At 42.4% G+C, this 21611-nt stretch overlaps 2 protein-coding genes across 2 annotated transcripts in view; one reads left to right on the top strand and one right to left on the bottom strand.

Annotated features, from left to right (window-relative positions):
* lrfn1 (leucine rich repeat and fibronectin type III domain containing 1) overlaps positions 1 to 6081 on the top strand; it is a 164291-nt gene extending 158210 nt beyond the window's left edge. The window contains exons 4-5 of the mRNA XM_080459179.1: positions 364 to 1759; positions 4122 to 6081. Coding sequence (XP_080315305.1) covers positions 384 to 1759; positions 4122 to 5022 — 2277 coding nt within the window. The 5' untranslated portion in view covers positions 364 to 383 and the 3' untranslated portion in view covers positions 5023 to 6081. The remainder of the gene's footprint in view (positions 1 to 363; positions 1760 to 4121) is intronic.
* A 6495-nt stretch (positions 6082 to 12576) lies between these two features.
* Positions 12577 to 19295, bottom strand: nkapd1 (NKAP domain containing 1). The gene is made up of 6 exons (XM_080460108.1): positions 19227 to 19295; positions 18888 to 18964; positions 16139 to 16227; positions 15851 to 15991; positions 14964 to 15017; positions 12577 to 14345 (listed from the first exon to the last, which is right to left on the bottom strand). The coding sequence occupies exons 2-6, from the start codon at positions 18954 to 18956 to the stop codon at positions 13886 to 13888; spliced, it is 813 nt and encodes a 270-aa protein (XP_080316234.1). The 5' UTR covers positions 18957 to 18964; positions 19227 to 19295; the 3' UTR covers positions 12577 to 13885.
* Positions 19296 to 21611: the final 2316 nt, after the last annotated feature.

The raw sequence follows: 21611 nt of genomic DNA, 5'->3' as shown, positions 1-21611 counted from the left end.
TAATATAGGAGAACTGCCTTGTGATCAGTCAAGAAATTATATGGTCCAGTAGTGAAGCAGCCTGGTAGCAGGAAAAAAAAACCCAAAACATTCTGTTATTTCCATTAAAAGGCTGCAGAGACATGGGCTTCTGACGGCATTGGTGCAGGCTTTCATCATCCCAGGTGCCATTATTTCAGAAAAGCTCCATTTCATTTTGTGATTGATACCTCGCTGGCAGTCGCAGAAATCTTGTTCAGAGTCTGGATTTTTTTTTTTTTGCAGCAGGCTCTCATAAAGGCTATGATGCTAGTTATTAATTCAAAGACCTTTATTTTTTGACTCAGTGTCTCTCCTATTTCCCTTTATCTGTCTCACACACAGGACCTGGAAGCTGATCGACAATGGAGCGGCTGGTTCTGTGCGTGCTGCTGTGTGCGGCCCTGGTGAAGGGCTACAGCTGCCCCGGCCGCTGCATCTGCCAGCACCTCTCCCCGACCCTCACCCTACTCTGTGCCAAGACTGGCCTGCTGTTCGTGCCCCCCACCATCGACCGCAAGACCGTCGAACTCCGGCTCACGGACAACTTCATCACCATCATCCGCAAAAAAGACTTCTTCAACATGACCAGCTTGGTCCACCTCACCTTGTCGCGGAACACCATCAGTCAGATCACGCCGCACGCCTTCCTTGGCCTGCGGTCCCTGCGGGCGCTCCACATGGACGGGAACCGCCTCAGTGTGATAAAGAGCGACCATTTCAAAGGCCTCATCAATCTGCGGCATCTCATTCTCGGGAACAACCAGATCCACCTGGTGGCCCCCACCTCCTTCGACGAGTTTGTTTCCACAATCGAGGACTTGGATCTTTCCAATAACAACTTGCGCAGCCTGCCGTGGGAAGCCATAGCCAGAATGACCAACATTAATACACTCACGCTGGACCACAACCTGATCGACCACATTGAAGCGGGGACGTTTACGCTGCTCACTAAGCTCGTCCGTCTGGACATGACCTCCAACAGGCTGCAGAAGCTGCCGCCAGACAGCCTGTTCCAGCACGCTCAGGTCCTCTCTGACGCCAAGGGCTCCAGCTCGTCCACCCTGGCTGTGAGCTTTGGCGGGAACCCTCTTCACTGTAACTGTGAGCTGCTGTGGCTGCGCCGTCTGACCCGGGAGGATGACCTGGAGACCTGTGCCTCACCGGAGCACCTCATGGACAAGTACTTCTGGTCCATCCAGGAGGAGGAGTTTATCTGTGAGCCCCCTCTGATCACCAAACACCTCGCCACAAAGCCCTTTGTGATGGAAGGGCAAGGAGTGACTCTGAAATGCAAAGCGGTGGGCGATCCGGACCCCGACATCCACTGGCGCTCGCCCGACGGCAAGCTGGTCCATAATAACTCCCGCACTATCCTGTATGATAATGGCACCCTTGATATTCTGATCACTACTCTGAAGGACAGCGGGGCATTCAACTGCGTGGCATCCAACGCCGCTGGTATCGCCACAGCTGCTGTCGAGATCAACATGATCCCCTTACCGCTGTTTGTTAACAACACAGGCCACATGCGAGAGGACCCCGGCCTCTCAGACATCACCACCTCCTCCAAATCTGGCAACGACACCAAGGGCTACGACAAGCAGGACAGGAGGGTGCTGGTCAGCGAGGTGACCTCCTCCTCTGCTGTGATCCGCTGGCCTTCTGAACGCCACATCCCTGGCATTAGGATGTACCAGATTCAGTACAACAGCACGGCAGATGATACTTTGGTGTACAGGTAAGCAGTGGGGGGAGGGGGGGGGCGCATTAGGGACGTGTGGAAAGGTGACACATCTGGAGTCAACATCTGCTGTGTGACACAGCGGCCCATTATGGCAGATTGGCATTTCCCAAAGATGCAAAATAATTAAGGACGACCAAGCAGAGCTCCTATTGATAAAACAGGAAAAAACATGTGGAAAAAGTTAGAATACAAGAAAATGCTTTGCACACTTACATTTACATCTTCTTTTTTTGTTTCTTTGTACTTTTTTCCAGGCAGCTGTATGGATTTAGAGTTCAGCAACCAGCAGGACTAAATAGCATTGTCAGCATCATTAAAATATAATATGACAACGATAACCATAGCAAAAAGGGCCCTCTATTTTACTGCATGTAACTGTTTGTATCATTAGTGTTGCAGCCATTAATTGGTTGTTGTTCAGATTGTGATTAGACAAGGCTGTTTGATGATAGGTTCAGTTGTTGTGGCACCAGAGCTGTTCAGCTTTCCTATTTATTGCAAGTTAAAAGCAGCAACACTGGAGAATAAAGTCCTCTAAACAGGACAGAATACCTCTGGGAGGTCATGAGGGGATTAATAATGTTTTTTTCTGGACAAAATTGTGTTTGATTTGGGATTTTACTTTAATCGTGGTTTCTGTAAAAGGGTGAGAGGCCAAAATAGGGCAAAAAGCATTGGTGGAGTCTGTGATGATCCCTGTATATAGCTTACAATGTGCACATGTGGTAATTCCTTATGAAATCTAGTCAAGAGGTGGTCCAACTCTTGGTCTAACCCCAAGACTTAAAATCAAACAGTCAAACAGTCCCACACGCATTCACTAGTACAATCTAGGATTACTGATTGAATTTTAAGAAATGTGTTTTTGGATTATGGTAAGAACACAGACAAGAACTAGACAAAACCCACCCAAGCACAGGAAGAACATGCAAACTCTTGCACACATGTTATGGCCCACTTCTCCAACACTATTCCTCACTATTCCCCACTTCTGCTTTATCAAACAATATGTGGTTTTAGAGCAAGTTTATAAAGTCCACATTTTAATTGAAACCATATTAAGTTGCCTGTTTTGACAATAAAACTAATGCTGTCAAAAAGAATTGCAACGTGTACCTTAGACTTGGCTTGTTCTTATGCTGCACGCCCTTCCTGTTACGGCGACAATAAGAACATGGTTCCCCACACCTAAGATCCAAAGTTAAGCCTTAAATGTACTTAAAATGTGTTGATATTTTTGTTTGAATTATCCATGTTGAAATGAACATTTGTGAGGAAACATAAGGGCTTACATCAAATAAACACCGAAATGTACTTTATTACAGTGAAAAGGTATTTTGTTACTTTTTGTACTTTTGCTTGGTTACATTAAGTAGTCTAAGTAAATTGTCATTATAGAGGATTTTCTTGAGATGAATTATGATATAATGTGAAGGTTAAGCTGTAATTTGTAAACTATACACAACAGCAGTCACAATAACTAATTGTTTATGCAAACTGAGCTCAAGCTTTGAACCATCATGGATAAAAACACCATTTGCAGATGCTGTAGGAATCTCAAAATACATTTCATGTGGTGTTTCTTTCCACAATATGTGAAACAAATTAGCTGTATCTATTACACTGAACAGCATTTCTGGATTTATGTATTCATGGAGGGAGTTAATAATAGTGGTTGACTTTCTTTTTTAGGTTTTTCAGATATAATGAGTAGCTCTCCTGTATAATTTTCTCATCCTGTTTCAGCATGGAGCTGAGTGTTGTTTTGTCTTTAGGTGGTACATTATTACCTACAAATGATAACCATCAAAGTCCCCCTTTAGGGGAAAGGAACAAGCTTCTAATTATATTATCACCAATGCTGACCTGAAGACAACGCCGTTCTCCTGCGTATTTAGAGTCGCGTAATCTCACAGTTGTCGACCAACTGCGACCTTAGAGGTATTCTCACATCAAAACTGTCTGCACATCATGCGTCACTTGTCCCGCAGCCCGGAGCTGTTGTGGCATATTCTTCAGGGATCGGACTTCCTCTGCATTGTTTATCACCTCTGCGCCTGTTTTTTATGCACAAACCCAACAGAGCCCCTTCTTACTGCTTTTTTATAGTGGAACATATTGTCTTATAAGTCAAATTTAATGAAGTGTGGTGCTTCTTGAGTTTGTCTGCTAAAAAGAGTGATCGCTACTGCTGGAGTGTTCATGTCCCTGTTGCCTTTTTGTTGTGTGGGACTGACACCTTCGTGTGATTTAATACCCTTTATGCAAATGGTGCCATGTAGGCGATATGATACTCGTGATTAATCTTTTACGTCTTCACCACGCTGTGATGCCTCTCCCTCTCTCTCTTGTGCAGAATGATCCCGTCCACCAGCAAGAACTTCCTCATCAACGACCTGGCTGCAGGACGGGAGTACGACCTCTGCGTGCTGGCGGTTTATGACGACGGCATCACATCATTAACGGCCACACGTGTAGTTGGCTGCGTGCAGTTCCACACGGCCAACGAGGTCAGCAAGTGTCGCTTCATGCACAGCCAGTTCCTGGGAGGCACGATGATCATCATTATCGGTGGCATAATCGTTGCGTCCGTGCTGGTGTTCATCATCATCCTGATGATCCGCTACAAGGCCTACAGCAGCCCAGAGGACAGTAAGACCAAGGTCAGCTCCAGCATGCACTCCCAGACCAACGGCAGCCAGCAGCGGCTGCGGCGCTCCGTCTCCAAACAGCCTTCCGACGAGGGCCAACGCGAAGCCGCGGCGCCGAAGGAGTGCATGGCACTGGTGCTGAGAGTGGAGAGCGACAAGAAGGAGGAGGCCGCGGCCACCACCGCCATCTTGGAGGTGGAGCTGCCTCCGCTGTCCGCAGACAAGCTGAAGAGGAGAACCAGCCTGGACGCACAGCGCTCCGGTCCCCCCTCCGAGGACACGCAGACGGACAGTAGCTTGACGGGCTCCACCATGTCCCTGTGCCTCATAGGCCCCAACGCCGGCACAAAGGAGGCTCCCAGGCTCAAAGACAAGAAGAGTGCCCTGGCCAACATGGGGATGCTCCCTAACGAGCTGGCACGAACTAGGCACAGATTCTCTTTTGACGGCGGGGATTACTCCATATTTCAGAGTCATAGTTACCCACGCAGAGCGAGGACGAGGTGGCACAAATCCACCAACCAGCTCGACGTGGAGTGGTCGCCGCTCGCCAACAGGAGAGTTACATTCAGCAGCACTGAGTGGATGCTGGAGAGCACAGTCTGAGGAAAGTAGTGAAGCCAAAAAAAAAAGAAAAATGGCTCAGCCACACGCAGACATGCACATGTGAAAACACAGACATGTCTACATGCCATTCAACACACTTTCCCCTGCACACAGGAAAACGATCGACACAAGCACATGTATGTCCACAATGCAAACTTTCTGTGAGTTGCTGGAGAAGAACACAGTCTCTCTCTTTCATCCTGCCTCCCCGTCATACTCCCAGAGAGGTTTGTTGGCCATGTCCTTTCTTTATGCAGCAGTGCCTTATTCTTTAAAAAAAAGAAGAAAAAAATGTACGAATGGAGGATGCTGCTCACCGTAGTCATAAACCTTCCTCTCTTATCATTGCACCCCGTCTCGATAATGGGAAGCGTCAACGTTGGATTTTTAGTTCTCTCCTTCTTTGTGTGACATGCCATGGGGGGGTGTGGCATTCTGATGTGACTGTTTTAATTGCTACAAAACAAAAACAACAAAAAAGAAAAGAAAAAAACTTCATCATAACTGTAAAGTGATCAGCCAGGTATCCTGTTATGTCAATCATGTTTTGGGTTCTTTCAGAAAAAAAAAAAACAACATTAAAAAAAAAACTTTTGCACAGAAGACACGAGATACAAGGACCAGTATCACCACCAGTCTATACAATAATAACAATAATTTTAAAAAAAAAAGAACCGAATTTTACAAATGCCGATTTCTATTGTTAGCGAGGAGAGTACGGACCCGGGAACCTGCCATGGATTCTTCTTTGACGGTCGGACTGTATGATGTTAAATAGATATTGTTCCAGATGTGACTGTATATTAATCGGTACCGTATCTGGCTGGTCTAGATAAAAGACAACAGACAAAAAGACATATATAAGTATATTAAAACATTGGTGTATGTGTACTAACTATGTAAGTAAGTAAGTCATCTGTCACATGACTTTTTACAAAGCATTTGGGTGTTGGCTGCAAGTTTTTACATTAAAAACCTGTGTCATCACACCTCTCCCTATTTAGTATGTCAAAGTTTGGACCATTTATCCCCTCACGAAGGGTATTAAATTTTTTGGTGTGGGTTAACTGTGCCGGTGGTGTTTTCTTTTTGTGCTGCAGGAGTGTGTGAGTGTGTGTCTGGGTGTGTGTGTGTGTGTGTGTGCACGCTGCAGTGAGAGGGACACACACGGCTCCAAATGATAAATATTTGATTCCTGAGTGCTATTTATAAAGCTCCTGTGAAAGCTCCACGGTAGCAGAGTCGGGTGTGGGACGACGAGGGACATGACAAGTAGACGTGGTGCAGAATCTAAATGCAGCCAGCTGTTCCTGACACAAGTGCAGGATGCAACACCCACCACAAGGGGGGGACAAAGCAAGCTGTGCGTGTGTCCTTTTTGAGGATTCACGGATTCTTTATTGTCATGCCAGTACATGTTACATAACATGGTATGACATTCTGTACCCGATACCAAAACATGAAAAAATAGGCACAATAAAAACATATGCGTGTGTGATGTCAGAGCTGGAATCCAAGTATCTCGAGTTGCAGGTGTTTTAGAGAGGCTGCAGAGCTCCGGTCTCCAGGAAAGAAGCTCTTCCTCCTCCTGGTGGTCCTGCTCTTGATGCTCCACAGCCTCCTGTCTGAGGTGGAGGGTGGATAGAGTGTTCCTCTCTTTGCCTGCCACACCGTGATGCAGGAGTGGAGGACACTCTCCACTGAGCTCACAAGTCCAGATGGGCCTTCCTGGCCAGGGAGGAAGTGCAGTCGTCGGAGAGATGCACACCAGGCCCACAGCTGTGCAGTGGAGGGGGGTTGGAGGTGTGTCTGCCTTCCCTGAGATCCACCATCATCTCCTTTCCACCTCGCAAACTTCACAATACGACAGCTCGGGTGTTTGACAGAGCAGTCATTCGTCAGCAGGGAGAACAGGAGGAGGCTCAGCACACAGCCCTGGGGGAAGCCAGTGCTGAGGGCGATGGGGGAGGAGAAGATTGTGACGGTCTGCAGCCTGTGGGTGAGGAAGGCTGAAGCAAAGTCCAGGAAGAGCAAATGGACTGCACGTCACAAGATGCATTCAAAGAAAAAGAAACCTCCCATCATGCATTCTGCTTTTTTTTTTCTAAATAACTCATTTCAGAGGTAGAAAATGATAAACTGTCTTTTTTTCTATATGAAAAACCAATGTCCACCCTAAACAATGTTAATATCAAGAAAATATGAGTATATGTGCTGTCAAGTGTCTGCCCAGAGGAAAATGATTTGTTGGTTTCAAGAAAATGAAGGAAAACATGTGTACCTACCTAAATCAAATTATGATTCAATATTTTAAATGAATGAGATATTTGAAGACACTAAAGTGCAGTCCCCCCAGGTCATTTCAGATTGAGACCATTGTTTGAGTTTAAGAGTATTTTCCCTTTAAAACACATTGTATATACCTGGATTAGTTCCATGTAGTTCACATGCTTCACAAACAAGCACATTTTCAAACAGGATGTTTTCTCTAATGCAATTTTTTGGAGGAGTTCACCCATAATGTATTGGGTGAACCTTGACGAGCTAAAGCCTCCTGTTCACCCAAAAACAAATGAAGCGAAGCCTTAAAATAATCAGTTGAAACACTAATGGTTTGTGTAATCACATTCTTAGTTCACATATTAATACATGTACATATAAAACATGCAAATGATTGTGTGTAAATATTGTCTCTATGTTAACATGGCAATGCATCTCAAATCTTCTTAAGATAAAGGTATTTGATACGTGGTGGGAAAAGAAGTATTTTGGGAAAAGGCCAGACAGCAGGAAACGCTGGGATCACTGTGGGCGGGGGGATATTTGTTTGCTGCTGCAGCAAACGGCCTTTTCCTCTGATTACAGATACTTAGCACACAGGCTGAGATGAAACCGAGCCACATGGACAGCATGAGAGATAAACCATGCAGCAGAAAGATAAGTCACACTGGGGGTTTCTATCCTCCTAAGTCCCCCTCTTTGCATTCACAGCATCGAGTTTAAGAAGATGGTCATCCTTTTATCTTTCCTCATCATACTTAGCCCTTTTTAATCCAAGATGCTGGTATTTTTCCCAGCCTGGAGTTTCTTCTTCCTCCCTCTATGAGGACGACTCCACTTCAGGGTGTAAACATTGAGCTGTCTGTTTGTGGTGCACAACCTGAGTCCACCCCCTCGTTAATTACAGATGCTCAGCAGTCTGGAAGTGTGCTTGGACCATTTCTCCCAGCAGGAGAGGCATTTCTGTCTGCTCCCATCTCCGAGCTGTTGTTCAACATAAAATCTGCTTAGGTAGCCTAAGACATCATCCTGTCCCTTAAAATTGGCCGGGACAGCCAAACCGACAAACACCAGGGGTGAAGTTAAATGGGTTGTGTCTCATCAGCAGTTTGAGTGCATGCAAAAAAAAGAAAAAACTGGCCTTGACTTGGGAGAGGGTTTTTTTTTTTTTTTTTTCAGTTGAAAATCCTATTAAATGTTTAATGCATACTAATGTAAGAAGTCCAATCAGCGTGGTTCAGTATGTATGAACTTTAAAGGCTTGTCCATACTAACCCTGCTGCAGACTCCACACTACCACAGCTCCTTTTCAACAAATTGTTCCAGCTGTGCTCAAGCTTCACTGGTTTTATTTTATTTTTTTCTGGTTTTACAAGGAAGTAAAGTCGACACACGCTCCAAACCACACAAATTATGTAAACCACAAGACAATGCTTTGATAGTGTGCACTCGGAGATGATTTTCTTACAACCTTAGAACTACGGCGTTTCAACAGCAGGAAGTCGTATTTTAAGTCCCCTTCAAAAAACCTAAACAAAAAACTGTCCACCCAATCAATGCACATTCCTCTTTGAGAAATTCTTGAGTAATCAGAAATAACGCCATCTTTAAATCAGGTTTATGTTGTGGCAAAAGCTCATTACCTAAAGATGCTGACATCAAACCACTTGAGGTGACTGAAAGAAAACTAATAAAAATGTTGAATGTCTATTCTGCCTTACACAGCGAAAAAAGAAAAATGTAAATAAATTAATGAATAAAAGCAATGCCTACAGACCAGAATAAGACTAACAACATTAGCCTGGATCTTGTATAAATATGTGATGTCTGCAGAAGTACAGGGAGCTGGGGAGATAAAGCCACTGTGCAAAATGGGAAGAAGCAACACTTTGTTTTTTTCATTCGGCAGCTGCGGCTAATCACTTTTAAAATGAACATACAAAATAATATTTTGCATGAAAAGCATTTGACAAACCTTTTGTTGGTGAATATGGCAGGAATGGTTTTGTTACTAACAAGTACCTACTTAGTAATTTAAACTACAAAATGGTAGTTTCATCTTACCAAAACAATATCCATCCATCTTCTGCCGATCATGGTACAACAGAATTCCCTGGAGTGGAGACATGGATCCTCCCAAAGAGAACTTGACCACTAAAGAAAGAGTGATTGATTAGAGAAGCGGGCCAGTATTTCCTAGCATGGCAATTTCCTTTCAATGTTGTAAGGAAAACAATCTGAATATGTTTTAGATGCCAGATATTCGTGTTTATTTTAGTGAAACATTCTGCTATCAGTGTTTTTGGGTCAAATCAACACAGAACATGAAACAAGAAGAATTAAAAACAACAAATGAGAGTGTTTATTTATTACTCGAGAGCGTCTCATCAGTAATCTGAACCACAACAAGTTCCACATGGCTGCTGCTTTAGCGTGGCAAAACGCACATGTGGTGTGTGTGAATTCATGAACCTACAGTCAGAAGAGTGAATGTCACACTCACAGTGTGAGTTAGCAGCCCTGATGCTATATAGCATTTTTGCCTCCTTCCTCTTTTTGAGTTCCTGACATTTGCTCATTAGCACCTCTTCCAATATGTGCGCCAGTAATGATGCTATATTAATATCATGTTATGATACATGCACCTAGGAATCACAAACTTTTGTACAAATATCCTGTGTTTTGTTCACCAGACAGCGTCAGAGTCCAAGTTGGCACAGTCATTTACAGAACCGTGCCAGTGGCATTGCTGAAACCCTGGATAATAGTTGTGTTAATTGCAGGGGGAAAAAAACCCACCATTATTTGCGATTTAAACCATCTGGGGACACTTGCCGTCGTAGCCAGTGGCCAAAAAAGTCTCTGCCTGCGCCCAGGAATGGCTTTTTGAAAAGCAGCAGTAGGTTAGTTATCAACAATCGAACGGAGGAAACAGCAAAATTGCTCTCATCTAATCACAGATTTTTATGAATATATCTTCCTCTTCAGACAAGGTGCCGCGATTGAAAATATTGCAATTTAAAATGTTGGCTATTTGTGTAATTGTCTATTAAATATGGCATCAGACCAATTCAAACTGCTGGATTTGCTTTTTTCTTCTTTTTTTTTCCATTTCCAGTTGCAGCCAGGCTGACCACGGCTCACACTCTGCTGCTCGGAGAATACTTCGCCCATTGACACAGACCAGGCATCAGGCTTTTCCAGTACACACACGCACGCACACACGCACGCACGCACGCACACGCACACGCACACGCACACGCACACGCACACGCACACGCACACAGACACAGACATGCACGCACACACACACACACATACACACACACACACACACACACACGCTTTCAAAATGGTTTACCAACACTTCCTTTGGCATCAGATTATGTAAAAACACCCAGACGGTGCTTTACTCAGCTTGTTATCAGGGTGGTACAGAGGACGCTGTTAATATGGTTGGTAGTGCTGTTTCCGAGTGGGTTGGTAAATGAGTGTTTCATAGGGGCTTGTTATGGGGGTTACCAGATCCTGTTTCTCCACCAATTCATTCACCCAACGTTGTGCTTTTTTCCACCGGTCAGACCTGAGAGGAAGCGACGCTTCTCAAGCTCTCTGGGATCAACTATAGACCAGATGAGGAGAGCACTTTCACGAAACACTAAATTCATTCACTTTGATCGTGAGCAGCATCTTATGAGGAGTCTATCTTGTACATCATAAAGAAGACTGCATGTTCACAACTGTGGTGAGGTCTTTGATGCACAACGGCCCGTGGAGAGGAATCCGCCCTCTGTTTCTCTGTCGGTAGATCAAAGAATCACAAGGACTCTAATTGAAAACTTTTTTTTTTCATGCTCTGGGTTATTTCACAGTATTAATTATTAACATTGTTATCAGAAAGTGTGATGCCTCTCATTTTATTCCTCTTTTTGGCTCCAGACACATGGGATCGTTGTCCAAACAGGTCAGTGGAAACTATGAGGATCCCCGTAGTCGTACTGGAGTTTGTTCAGGAGGCCGATGGAAATGTCAAGCCTGTGAAATGATGGTAGAAGGAGACAGTGCAGGATGTTTTTGACCTCCTCCTGCTTCAATATATCATGAAAACGTTCATCATGCTTTCTGATGATAACTCCTTCAGATGACTAGGGAGACGTCCAACACTTAATAGACTGTGGCCCCATAAGACTGAAATTTAAAACCACTGGTGAAGAACTTACGAGTCTTTTTGTGAAGAATAAAGGTTCAAGAGGGGTATAGTCCTGGATTCTTTCATCATTAACACATCTGACAGTAATGGGACGATAATAGCGATTCTTTCAGTGAGCAGTGATGGCGGAGAGGAGAAGCAGACTTGGGATCTGAGGTTGGAGGGTCTCTGAGCAGGACACTTGACCCACAAGTCTCCTGGGCGCCGTAACTCGGCAGATCCACCGCTCCCAGTATCGGCTGGCTCGAGTGCCGAGAACAAGGGCAGAGGTCAGAGAAGGGGAGGTCACTGTTGTGGATCCCTGACCTCCAGCAGATCCCTGGGCGCCCACCGTGGAAGGCAGGCCTCTGCTCCTAACATGGATAGTTAAAGTGGACTATGAATACGACGGATTAAATGCAGAAAGGGAATTTCTCCAAGGAGATTAATAAAGTATGTTTTCTCTTCTGTGAGCAGCTGTTATCTCAGTGACTCTTCTACCTCAGCTCCATCACTGCCCATTATCATCAAAATTAACAGTTTGCAGATAAAGTTTAATTATTTAAAAATCATTAACTAATCTCTATTAGTCCAGCAGGTCTAGCTTAAGTGAATGTAACAAGATGATTACTCGATGAAGCCTATTTTTGGGTGTGGATCAACATACATTTGAATATTTCTGACAAAGTGGTGCATGTAGGATTCATTTAAGTTAAACCACGGAGGTATGGAGCCCATCGTAATGAAGGAGGATGTCACTCAGCAACACTTAGTGGTTCACTGATGTCTTTTTAATTGCATTCAATTGCTAATTTAATTGAACGAAGAAAGAATCTGCACTGAAAACCACCCTGCAGCACTTTTTCGCTATCTTCAACATAATATAGAACTTTTCCCAGGTGGTAATGTTTACTGCTGTACTCTTCTTCAAATCCTAAAGGAATTTCTTTCCTATGTGCGCTGCCTCTGCAGATTCATAAAATCCAAATAAAGAATCACAATGACCTCCTCCAAGTACAGATCCAGGTCAAGACAGACAGAAACTGTTTTCCTACTTTTCTGAACACAAAAGACCAAAGAAAGTTACGATGCGGTGCTTTATTGTTTGATCTCGTTCCCACATTATTTGTTTCCGCACATTCAGGCTGATATTTGCTTCTGCTCCTCTCAGCTGGAAAAACTGAGTTTTGGTGTTTCAATGAAACACCTTCGATCTCGCGCTGTATATTAAAGGTCCATGTGTAATGATGTTTAGACATTTAACAGCTAATTTTAATCTCACAGCAAAAGAAAACAAGAATCTGATTCACAAATATACAATAAATAGAACAACTTAAGCATAAATGAGGGCAAAACCTAGTTCAAGTATTGATTAAAAAACAAAACTCAACTCTTCTAGCCCCCGATCAGGGCGGCCATATTTGTTTTCATTACAGTTTCTATGGTTCTAAGCTTTCTTGTCAGTCCCTTATGAGTTTCTCAGGTATTCTGACTCTTCCTGTTACTGTTTCTGCTACATAATTTGTCATTGTTACTGTTTCTGCTAAATAATTTGTCATTTTTATATTCATTTCTATTGTGCAGCTTTTTCTATTTACTATGTTGTCATACAGTTTCATCTCATTGTCACACATAGTACTGTTCCGATATAATCTCACATTACTTCATTATTTCTTCAGCGCGACTTATAGTAAGGAAAATACGGTATACTGTTTCAAAGTGGCCTGATGCGAGATGAAATCCCTGCCTCTTTTGTACAGCGGGTGGCAGTGCTGAGTCACTTCTCGATTGGTAGCTACAGTCGGTCCAGATCGGAACCTGTGGTTCGCCGACGAGCCTTCATTCGTTTACTTTTTCTGAATGACTCATCACTCAAGACTTTGGCAGGCCTGCAAGCTGGTGTGGTTATAATAATTTTAAGGAACACAAATAGTGTAATTTAAAAATTTATTTTTCACGTATCACAAATACAAAAAAAAAATAATCCAATGCATTTTCCTATCACACCAGCTGTTGATATCATTTGCACCATTTCTTTTAAATATATTTTTAAAAATGCTGGTTATTTCAGGACACAGTCTCCACGTGCGGCGGACAGTCTGAGGTGAGAGTCGATGGCGGCTCAATGAGCCTGCAGAACGCAGGATTCCTGATGAGGCGCCGCCGTCCATCTCCACTCCGCCTGCTGACTGTGCTTGGAGCCGCTGCGGAGGTGGTGAGATATTGCTACGCAGAACGCCCACGGAGAGGGCTGACAGCACAGGTTTGTTGATGTGGGATCAAATACGACACAGAACGGCCCCGAGGAGAGAAGCCCTCCGCCTGTTAACGCGAACAAAAGGAATCCGTGGCCGTTTTCCCGGTCGTTAACCGAGCCGCAGGGTCCGTTCAATCTCAGTCTGCAGAGCTCTCGTCTGAACTTTCTTCTCCCGCTGCCTTCCAGTTTTTCCTCCTCTTCTTTTTTGCGTTCGGCCCCGAGTCTGAGTCTCTGCGCGAGTCCTGCTTTCGTTTTTTGCGACTGCGCGTCCGTCGATCTCCTTCCACCTCGCCGCCGCTGTCCCCCGAGCTGCTGTCCTCGTCTCTCCCTCTGCTTTTAGCAGTTTTCTTGTTTTTGTGTCGGCTCTTAGTCCTTTTTCTCCTCCGCGTGTCTTTGATCGCACTGCTGTCATCACTGCTGCAGTCGCTGCTCGAGCACTCTGCCTTCCTGCGCTTGTCTTCCTCACCTTTCTTCTTCTTCTTCTTTTTCTTCTTTCGAGAGGTTTTTCTGGCCCGTTTTGATAAGCAGGCCTCTGTGTCAGACTTGGACTTCTTGAGTTTGCGGTGTCCACTCTTCTTTGTGGCTCTGCTTTTGTCACTAAAGGAAACCAAAGCAAACAAAAACAGGTGTTACACCACGGCTTACAGACAATCCAACTATTTCACACATGAAGAACAGAGTGGTACGAGTCAGTCATCTCATGTGGAGCAGAAGCTTCCTTCTAGAGAAGTTTAAATTACAATTTCACTGAACAGCTGGAGGTGTTGAGTCCTGAACGCCAAGTCTGACATGTCGGAAATTGGAATCGGAGTTTTCCATTTGGAAGCTGATGGTTAAAGTGTGTGTTATAAATCAGAATCTGCTCATTACTGAACATTTAATGACAACAAAAGTAGCAGACGTCTGTTTTGGTCGACGTAGATTTCTTTAAGACCATTTTGACCTTAAACTCAAACTCCTTTTAGACTCAAAAGGAACAAGGCAGATGTGAAGACATGCTATCGTATATGAATCTGAGCTTTGTCTAGTGATGTACTAGTAAGCTATCCAGGGTGTAGGGACCCCGCCTCCACCCACAGTCCACTGGGATCAGCTACAGCCCCCCAGCGACCCGGGGTTGAATCCAGCGCCGTCGAAGATGGATGGATGAATCTGGGCTGTATCTGGCTCCATTTAATCTTCTGCTCATTGCTGCAGTGCAGACTTTTTGCTTACCCGTCACTTTCAAACTCCTCGGGGTAAAGCTCCTTGAAGCCGCTGTGTCCCCATCTGCGACGGAATCAAGAAATGCAGTTGGTTTATTCTGTCCAAGTCTGGTACATTTTCTTTATGTCGTGGCTGTACCATGACGGCGAGTAAAACACAACTCTCAAAACCAATATGCAAAAATAGCTCAAACTTAATTTACAGGGAGCCAACACATTGATTTACGGTGCTCAGCCTTACTTGACTTGAGTCTACTCGACTCGGTCGTTTTCCATTGTAATATAGAACGACCACGGCGTGAGCAGAGTCATCAGAACTTTTCCTCCTTGTGCACAACTAATCTCCCCCGATATGATGGGGATGTGCATTGGATATCAGCTCAAATATGAATTAAATAGTGCATATTTTTATATGTTTATTAATAATATTACAAAATGTGAGTCCGGTGTTTCAGTTTTACTGGTGCCCCTGTTAACTGGTGACTTCTGCCACCAGCCGTTAGCAACAGCTGATGGTAAAATCAGACGACAGTACGACACTTTAAACTTTAATAGAAATGCCGTTAAATGGCATTCGCCAGGACAGCTCTGGATTTTGGTCTGGTTTTTAACATCTGCTGTGAAAAGGTGACGGTCGAGGAAGCTGGCCACGAGATAACAGGAAAACCAGTTAATCCAAAACACTGATTAACTGGTTCATCAGCAGCACGCCGTCTACCGACGTCACATTTTCAACTCGCCTGAGCTCGCTCGAGACCTCGGCTGTGCATGGACCAGGAAAGTAACTGGTAGCGGGACTAACATGTAGTGGAAAAGCCTCAAAAGCGAGTAGAGTCAAGTGGAGTAAGGTGGAGGAGGAACTCGTGGAAAAACGTCACCCGCGTTCATGATCTGTACCTGTCAGGGTCGTGGGCCTCAAAGTCATACAGCTTGCGAGTCCAGTATCGAGCCTCTCTGTCGTCGTGTTCCGACATCCGCTCTCTGCCTTGACCCAGGTCTGGGTTCTGATCCGACACCCGATCGCAGTGCATATGTCCTCTGAAACACAGCGACTGTCAATCTGTCTGCAGGCCAACACTCAGCGAGAACGCTCTGGGACTAAAAGCCCCTTAGGAAACGATGCCTCCGAAGAGCTTTGGTCTCACTTTTGTTTAAGAGGTTCAGATTGGAGTGGGACACTCCTACCTCGCACACGCTGGATCCGGCAAATGTTTGGGGTGGGACGTTTGGACCTCACAGGCACGCATTTTCCACATCTCCATCTCCTCCTGGATCTGCAGTGTCAGCAGCAATATGTACATGAAGCACTGCCATGAAACACACTCACATATTTAAATATTGACTGAGGTTATATGCATCGTTGTACCTGTGGGTAATTAAAAGGACTCTGCAGATCAACGTGTGTCGTCTATAGCTGACAAATAGGAGTTCAAAGAAAATAAACTATGCACAAAAAGTCAAACTTTGTTTGGTTGAGAATATCTTTGTTGTCACATTGCCTGATGATTTCCCCGACGGATGTCCCGATCAGATCAATGGATATAAGATCAGGGCCGATATTAGCGATTTTTAATTGCTCGTGTATCTGAAAATCAAGCCAATCACCTTATTAATCTTTTTTATGTCAGCTGCCGGCTACTGAGCCCCGTTTGCAACCGAATATCAAGCACGCCTTAAGGAGCATTAACATATCAGCAGTCTGGAAATATTTAGAAAAGATGAAACAAACAGGTCAATGGCCGATTGGAATAAAATATCCTTTTGATTGACAATGCAAAGAATATGAAGAAGGCAAAGGAAGAAATGTGTGTGTGTGTCCAGCGAGGATTGCGCTGCACACACACTTCAAGCTGGCTGTTCATGACGGGCTGCGGTCTGAACTGGTTGAAGCCACTTTGAAGTGGAATCGGGACGTTCTGGTCAGTTTTATTGAATACTATTTATGTTGTAGTTTGTATTTGTTATCATTTATATTTTAGTCAAACTGTTTCACTTTTAAGTGGAATTCATGTTTTTGAATTTCAATTTCTTGTCACAATTCATTTCAAATGTTTATAGCAGTTTGAGTGGATCAGGAATTGTGATTTTCTGCTGTCAGTGAATAAAGTAAAAAAAAAGTTCTTACATCATTCCGAGAAGAATTTAGATTCTATAATGGACTTTTTACAATAATTCGAGCTTATAATGAAGCGTTTAGCTTTAGACAACTTATTTGCGAATATAATACTACAAGCATGTTCGCAAGAGCAATGTAAGTATGGGCTCAGGCAAGTATCTCAATCGGCCGATAAAAAACTGTGATAGGGAAATCAATAATTTCCACTTTAACTGGTGCTACATTTGTAAGGAACATACGTTTGTTGGATGAGCGTCAAAACTGCACGCAACAATTCTGGGTAGCCCAAAACAACGGTCAATAGAAAGAGAATTTATAGAATTTATATAGATTTTCATGAGGTGCACTGGTTGAAAAACCTCTGTGATATGTATGTGTCAAACCACAGAACTGCTTATCAATGTGAAGTGTTAAATCAGATTATTGAATCTATTTTTCCCCTACAACATAATTTTGTCATAGCAATGTAATATTGCTGTTTCCTTTTTTAATGTTGCCGTCACTCAGATGTCAACAAACAAAAAATATGATCATAACACTGAACATGATCACAAACTATTAAATGTGTAAGAGCGAAAAGCAGTTTCAACAAAAACTGAACACTTTTTGATAATCAAGGCAGGATTTAGGGCAGGGCGGACACATTAGACCACATCACTGTCAGCAGTGAAAAAAACACTCTGACCCTGTCATGAAAGTATAAATGCCAGTACATAAAAATATACCAGTCCTACTTAGCAGCAAAATGCAATTAGAGTGTCAGGAAAATCACAAGTATTCATTATGCTGAATTGTACCTGTGATTTTTAAATTACAGAGGGTAACGTCCATTCAAGAGGTTAAAATAATAACTTTCAGGACTTTCCAGGGTCTTCACACTGTAATAATATTATTACTTCATTATTGCTAGTTTTCACATGTGGTTTGATTAAAGTCAACTCACAGAATTTCAGTCTGCTTTTTTTTTTAATGTGCAAACTCTCATTTCCCACTGTCCCAATATGTACCTGAATTATATAGACGGAGCATAATTTTTAATCTGGAATATGTCCATGGATTTTAGATTTATGGCAAAAATATTAAATATTTTAAGGTTGTTTTTTTTTTTTCATTCTTTGGAAAATATTCAAATATCTGAAAATAAAACACCTTGAAAAATTTGAATATTTCACAAGACAACTAGTTTGCTTTAAATATTACAATTTTCACAATTCATCATTAGGTTGTATATATTATGAATGTATAAATAACAAACAAAAAAACATTTCAATTATATTTGAATTGTGAGTGTAGACACAAAGTGGCCCAGGTTTATGTTGCTTTTTTTCTGATTTACTTTTATTTTTACTTCTCACGAGTCTGGGAGACAATCTCTCCTATTTCCCCCCAAATTTAACATACAGCACGTTTTGTATCATTATTTAGTTTCACAAAACACTTTAATATCACAGATTATATTCTGGAAATTTTGGATTTATCATCATTAATATGTTCTTGGAAGTGTATTTACTCACTTTAAAGTTGCAGCTGATCTCTCAAAAGCGAAAATGCAAAAACAGTGTATGATGTCGTAATCTAGGAGAGTTTTCTCTTGTTTTGGTTTATAAATAAATAAAAAGCACACTTATTTGTTTAAGATTATTTATTTAAATACAACAAATAATGTGCGAATAAAACCTGGCGTTAACATTTACCTTTAAGATAAGCAAGAAAGTGAGAATAGGATCTAAATAGAGTAATAAAATGACGACGAGCTTTACTTTTACAATAAATAAACCGGATGAGCGTCAAACAACGAGCACGTGAATCAAAGCTCACCTTGTTGTGAGCGTCTGTGTGGCGGATCAGATTCCTCAGCAGCGTCTTCCCCATCGGCTGTCTCGCCATGACCACACCTGACACAACACACGTGTAAATTAGATCGGATCGCTGTGGATGAAAACTTTAATCCGAAAGTCGCTGGTGTGGATTAATTCATAACAACCACGATACACGTTAGCTTAGCTCAACACTGGTGCTGGACATTCAGATACAATCACCACCAGACGTTTCACATCAACTCGTCCCAGCTTTTCCAAACAGTGTAGAAGAACATGTACTGCCACACGTATGTCATCATTTTGTAAAATTGTAAAAAACAAATAAAAAATACTGTACCTTTTACGAAGCAGGGACATTCAAGAAGTAGTAATCACCGACTCTTGTATCACTTCCGCATACGAAGGTGATTCGTCATCCCTGACGTAGAGAGATAGTGAATCCTGATTGGTCCAGTTGTCCGTCAATCATTATAGCAGGCGGTTTGAGCTGCTGTCGAGTGGCAACGTTCAGTTACTAGCAAAAGAAGCAAATGAAACAATATTTAATGTTTTCTAATTTTTTTTAATTAATATAAACTCAAAACACACATTTGTACACATGTGCACACGCACACGCACACACACACACACACACACACACACACGCACACACATATGTAACCCATTGGAAATAATTATATAAATCAATACATCTAAATTTCATGAAAATACAAATATGCAAAATAAATCATCTATATCCAATTATACACATCCTCATCTAGAAAAACATACTTACAGTATATATACATGCACACATATAACACATATATCTAATTCAACATGTCTGAAAAGGGTAGGAAGAAGTAAAATGTATTTAATTCTGTCCTTTCTCCAATATTCAGTTGTCACATTCTATAATTATCCGCCTACATACACGTTCATTCAGATGTTCATCCCACAAAACATACACATGCACACAACTACACGCCTACACCAAAGCATGCAATGATACACCCATGTACTTGGTCTTATGTTACTTGAATAATAGGACTACACATGATCGTATATTTTAGTGTCGACATGCGGTTGTCCTATTTTGCTGTTAAAATACTAAAGTAAAAATGATGTTGATTTGTTAGCACCAGGTTTTTCTGAACCTTTCTGACCCTAAACCACAGAATCAACATCATCACTTTGATAGCGCGTGAAAAAAAGACATGAATAGCTGCTGCCTTTATATGTGCCAGTGTATATACAGTTTGCGTGAATGTAAATGAAAAGTCCTGCCCTTTTTTCTGTTTACATCAAACAAGCTGCCTCTTATACAAGCCCACACTCTGCAACCCAGTTTTTCTAATGTAAAGGCTCCACAGGGACCACAGGCTCCTGCCTGTACAAAATCAGATGTCTGCAGTGTAATTATCTAAAAAAGAAAAAACCGTGCCAATTTATTACATGTGTGGTAATTTGTTTTTATTAAGTTTTGTGGAAACAAATCAGGCATTTTGGCCTATTTATAATACCCTGGCAATGATGCTCGCCAACATTATAATGGCACATTATGAAGACAAGAGCTTACTTAATTAAATACTCGCCTAGTTTTTGGAGTTAATGAGAAATGTACTTGGTTATTTGGTTCAAGTTGGCCTATTTTACTGAGCAAGATGATTGTGTCACCCTGTCAGTTTAAGTGACTGATGGGAACCGAAGTATTGTCATATTTTATGCAAGTTCACAAGACCTACTTTCAGATAACTTGTATCGGCTTTGTGTCACTTTGAGCGTATTAATAATAATAATAACGGCTTGGATTTATATCGCACTTTTTTATGCATTCATAAAGATGTAAAGTGCCTTGCCCAAAGACAGAACGACAATGACAGATAGAGTGGGATTTGAACCACCAACCCTCCGGTTATTGGACGACCGACTGCATTACAGTCTGAAGACAGTGAAAAATAGGAGCTTCTTTTTTACAATATATAATACTATTTCTTGGAAAGTTCAAAACAGATCATTGCTTCTTGATTTGGGATCATTTCACTAGTTTTGAGGAACATTTGAATAAACATGGTCTCACTATTTCTTTATTTTTTTCCATGAAGTCAAACTTGAAGCACTCTGAGACTTTCCATACAAACTAGTTTGGACGAAACATGACAGAATGCAGAGGGATCTGAATATGGTCACTTGCCCAATAAAGGGTCAAAATGACAACTAACTCAGCTGTACATCAACTGGGCTACAGATTTTTGAGGATTTTATAAAAAAAAATTATTTATTCGTTTATTTATCTTGCCTCACTGTGTTTATTCTCAAATGGGCTCTTTATGTTCTGAACGTAGTCACTGAGGACATCTTCATAACCCAAATCTCAGATGCTTGATCATCAAAAATGTTCCCTTATGGAGGAAGTTTGCTTTGTTTTCCTTTGGAAACCCTTTTCAAAACCAGATATTTTGACTGTGTTGATGTTAAACTGAACAGCAACCAGTTTTTTCAAGTCTTTTAACTACGTTGGAAGCTTTGAGTAGTAAATTGTTGAAAGCTTCTATCGACATTTGACGGCACGCCAGCCACTTGTTTTGATTTAAAGCTGCAGGAAGGTCCACTTGCCAGTGTTGGAAAATAACCAGCTTCATCTACACAGGTACTTGACGTCTACTTCATCTGGTGCATTTTAGAGACTTATGTTGGCAGGGAGGAGTTTGTGTAAAACACTGCAGGCAGAGTGAAAATGTAT

Source organism: Lipophrys pholis (assembly GCF_963383615.2).
Source record: "Lipophrys pholis genome assembly, chromosome: 3".
Classification (NCBI taxonomy): domain Eukaryota; kingdom Metazoa; phylum Chordata; class Actinopteri; order Blenniiformes; family Blenniidae; genus Lipophrys; species Lipophrys pholis.
The sequence above is the reverse complement of the archived record's forward strand: the minus strand, read 5'-3'. Positions and strand labels throughout refer to the sequence as shown.

Coding starts and splice junctions, on each gene's coding strand:
- nkapd1 (XM_080460108.1), bottom strand. CDS start 18,956: ATGGCGAGACAGCCGATGGGGAAGACGCTGCTGAGGAATCTGATCCGC. Junction 16,228..18,887: donor ACACAGACGCTCACAACAAG/GTGAGCTTTGAT, acceptor CTGACACTGCAG/ATCCAGGAGGAGATGGAGAT. Junction 15,992..16,138: donor CCGGATCCAGCGTGTGCGAG/GTAGGAGTGTCC, acceptor GCTGTGTTTCAG/AGGACATATGCACTGCGATC.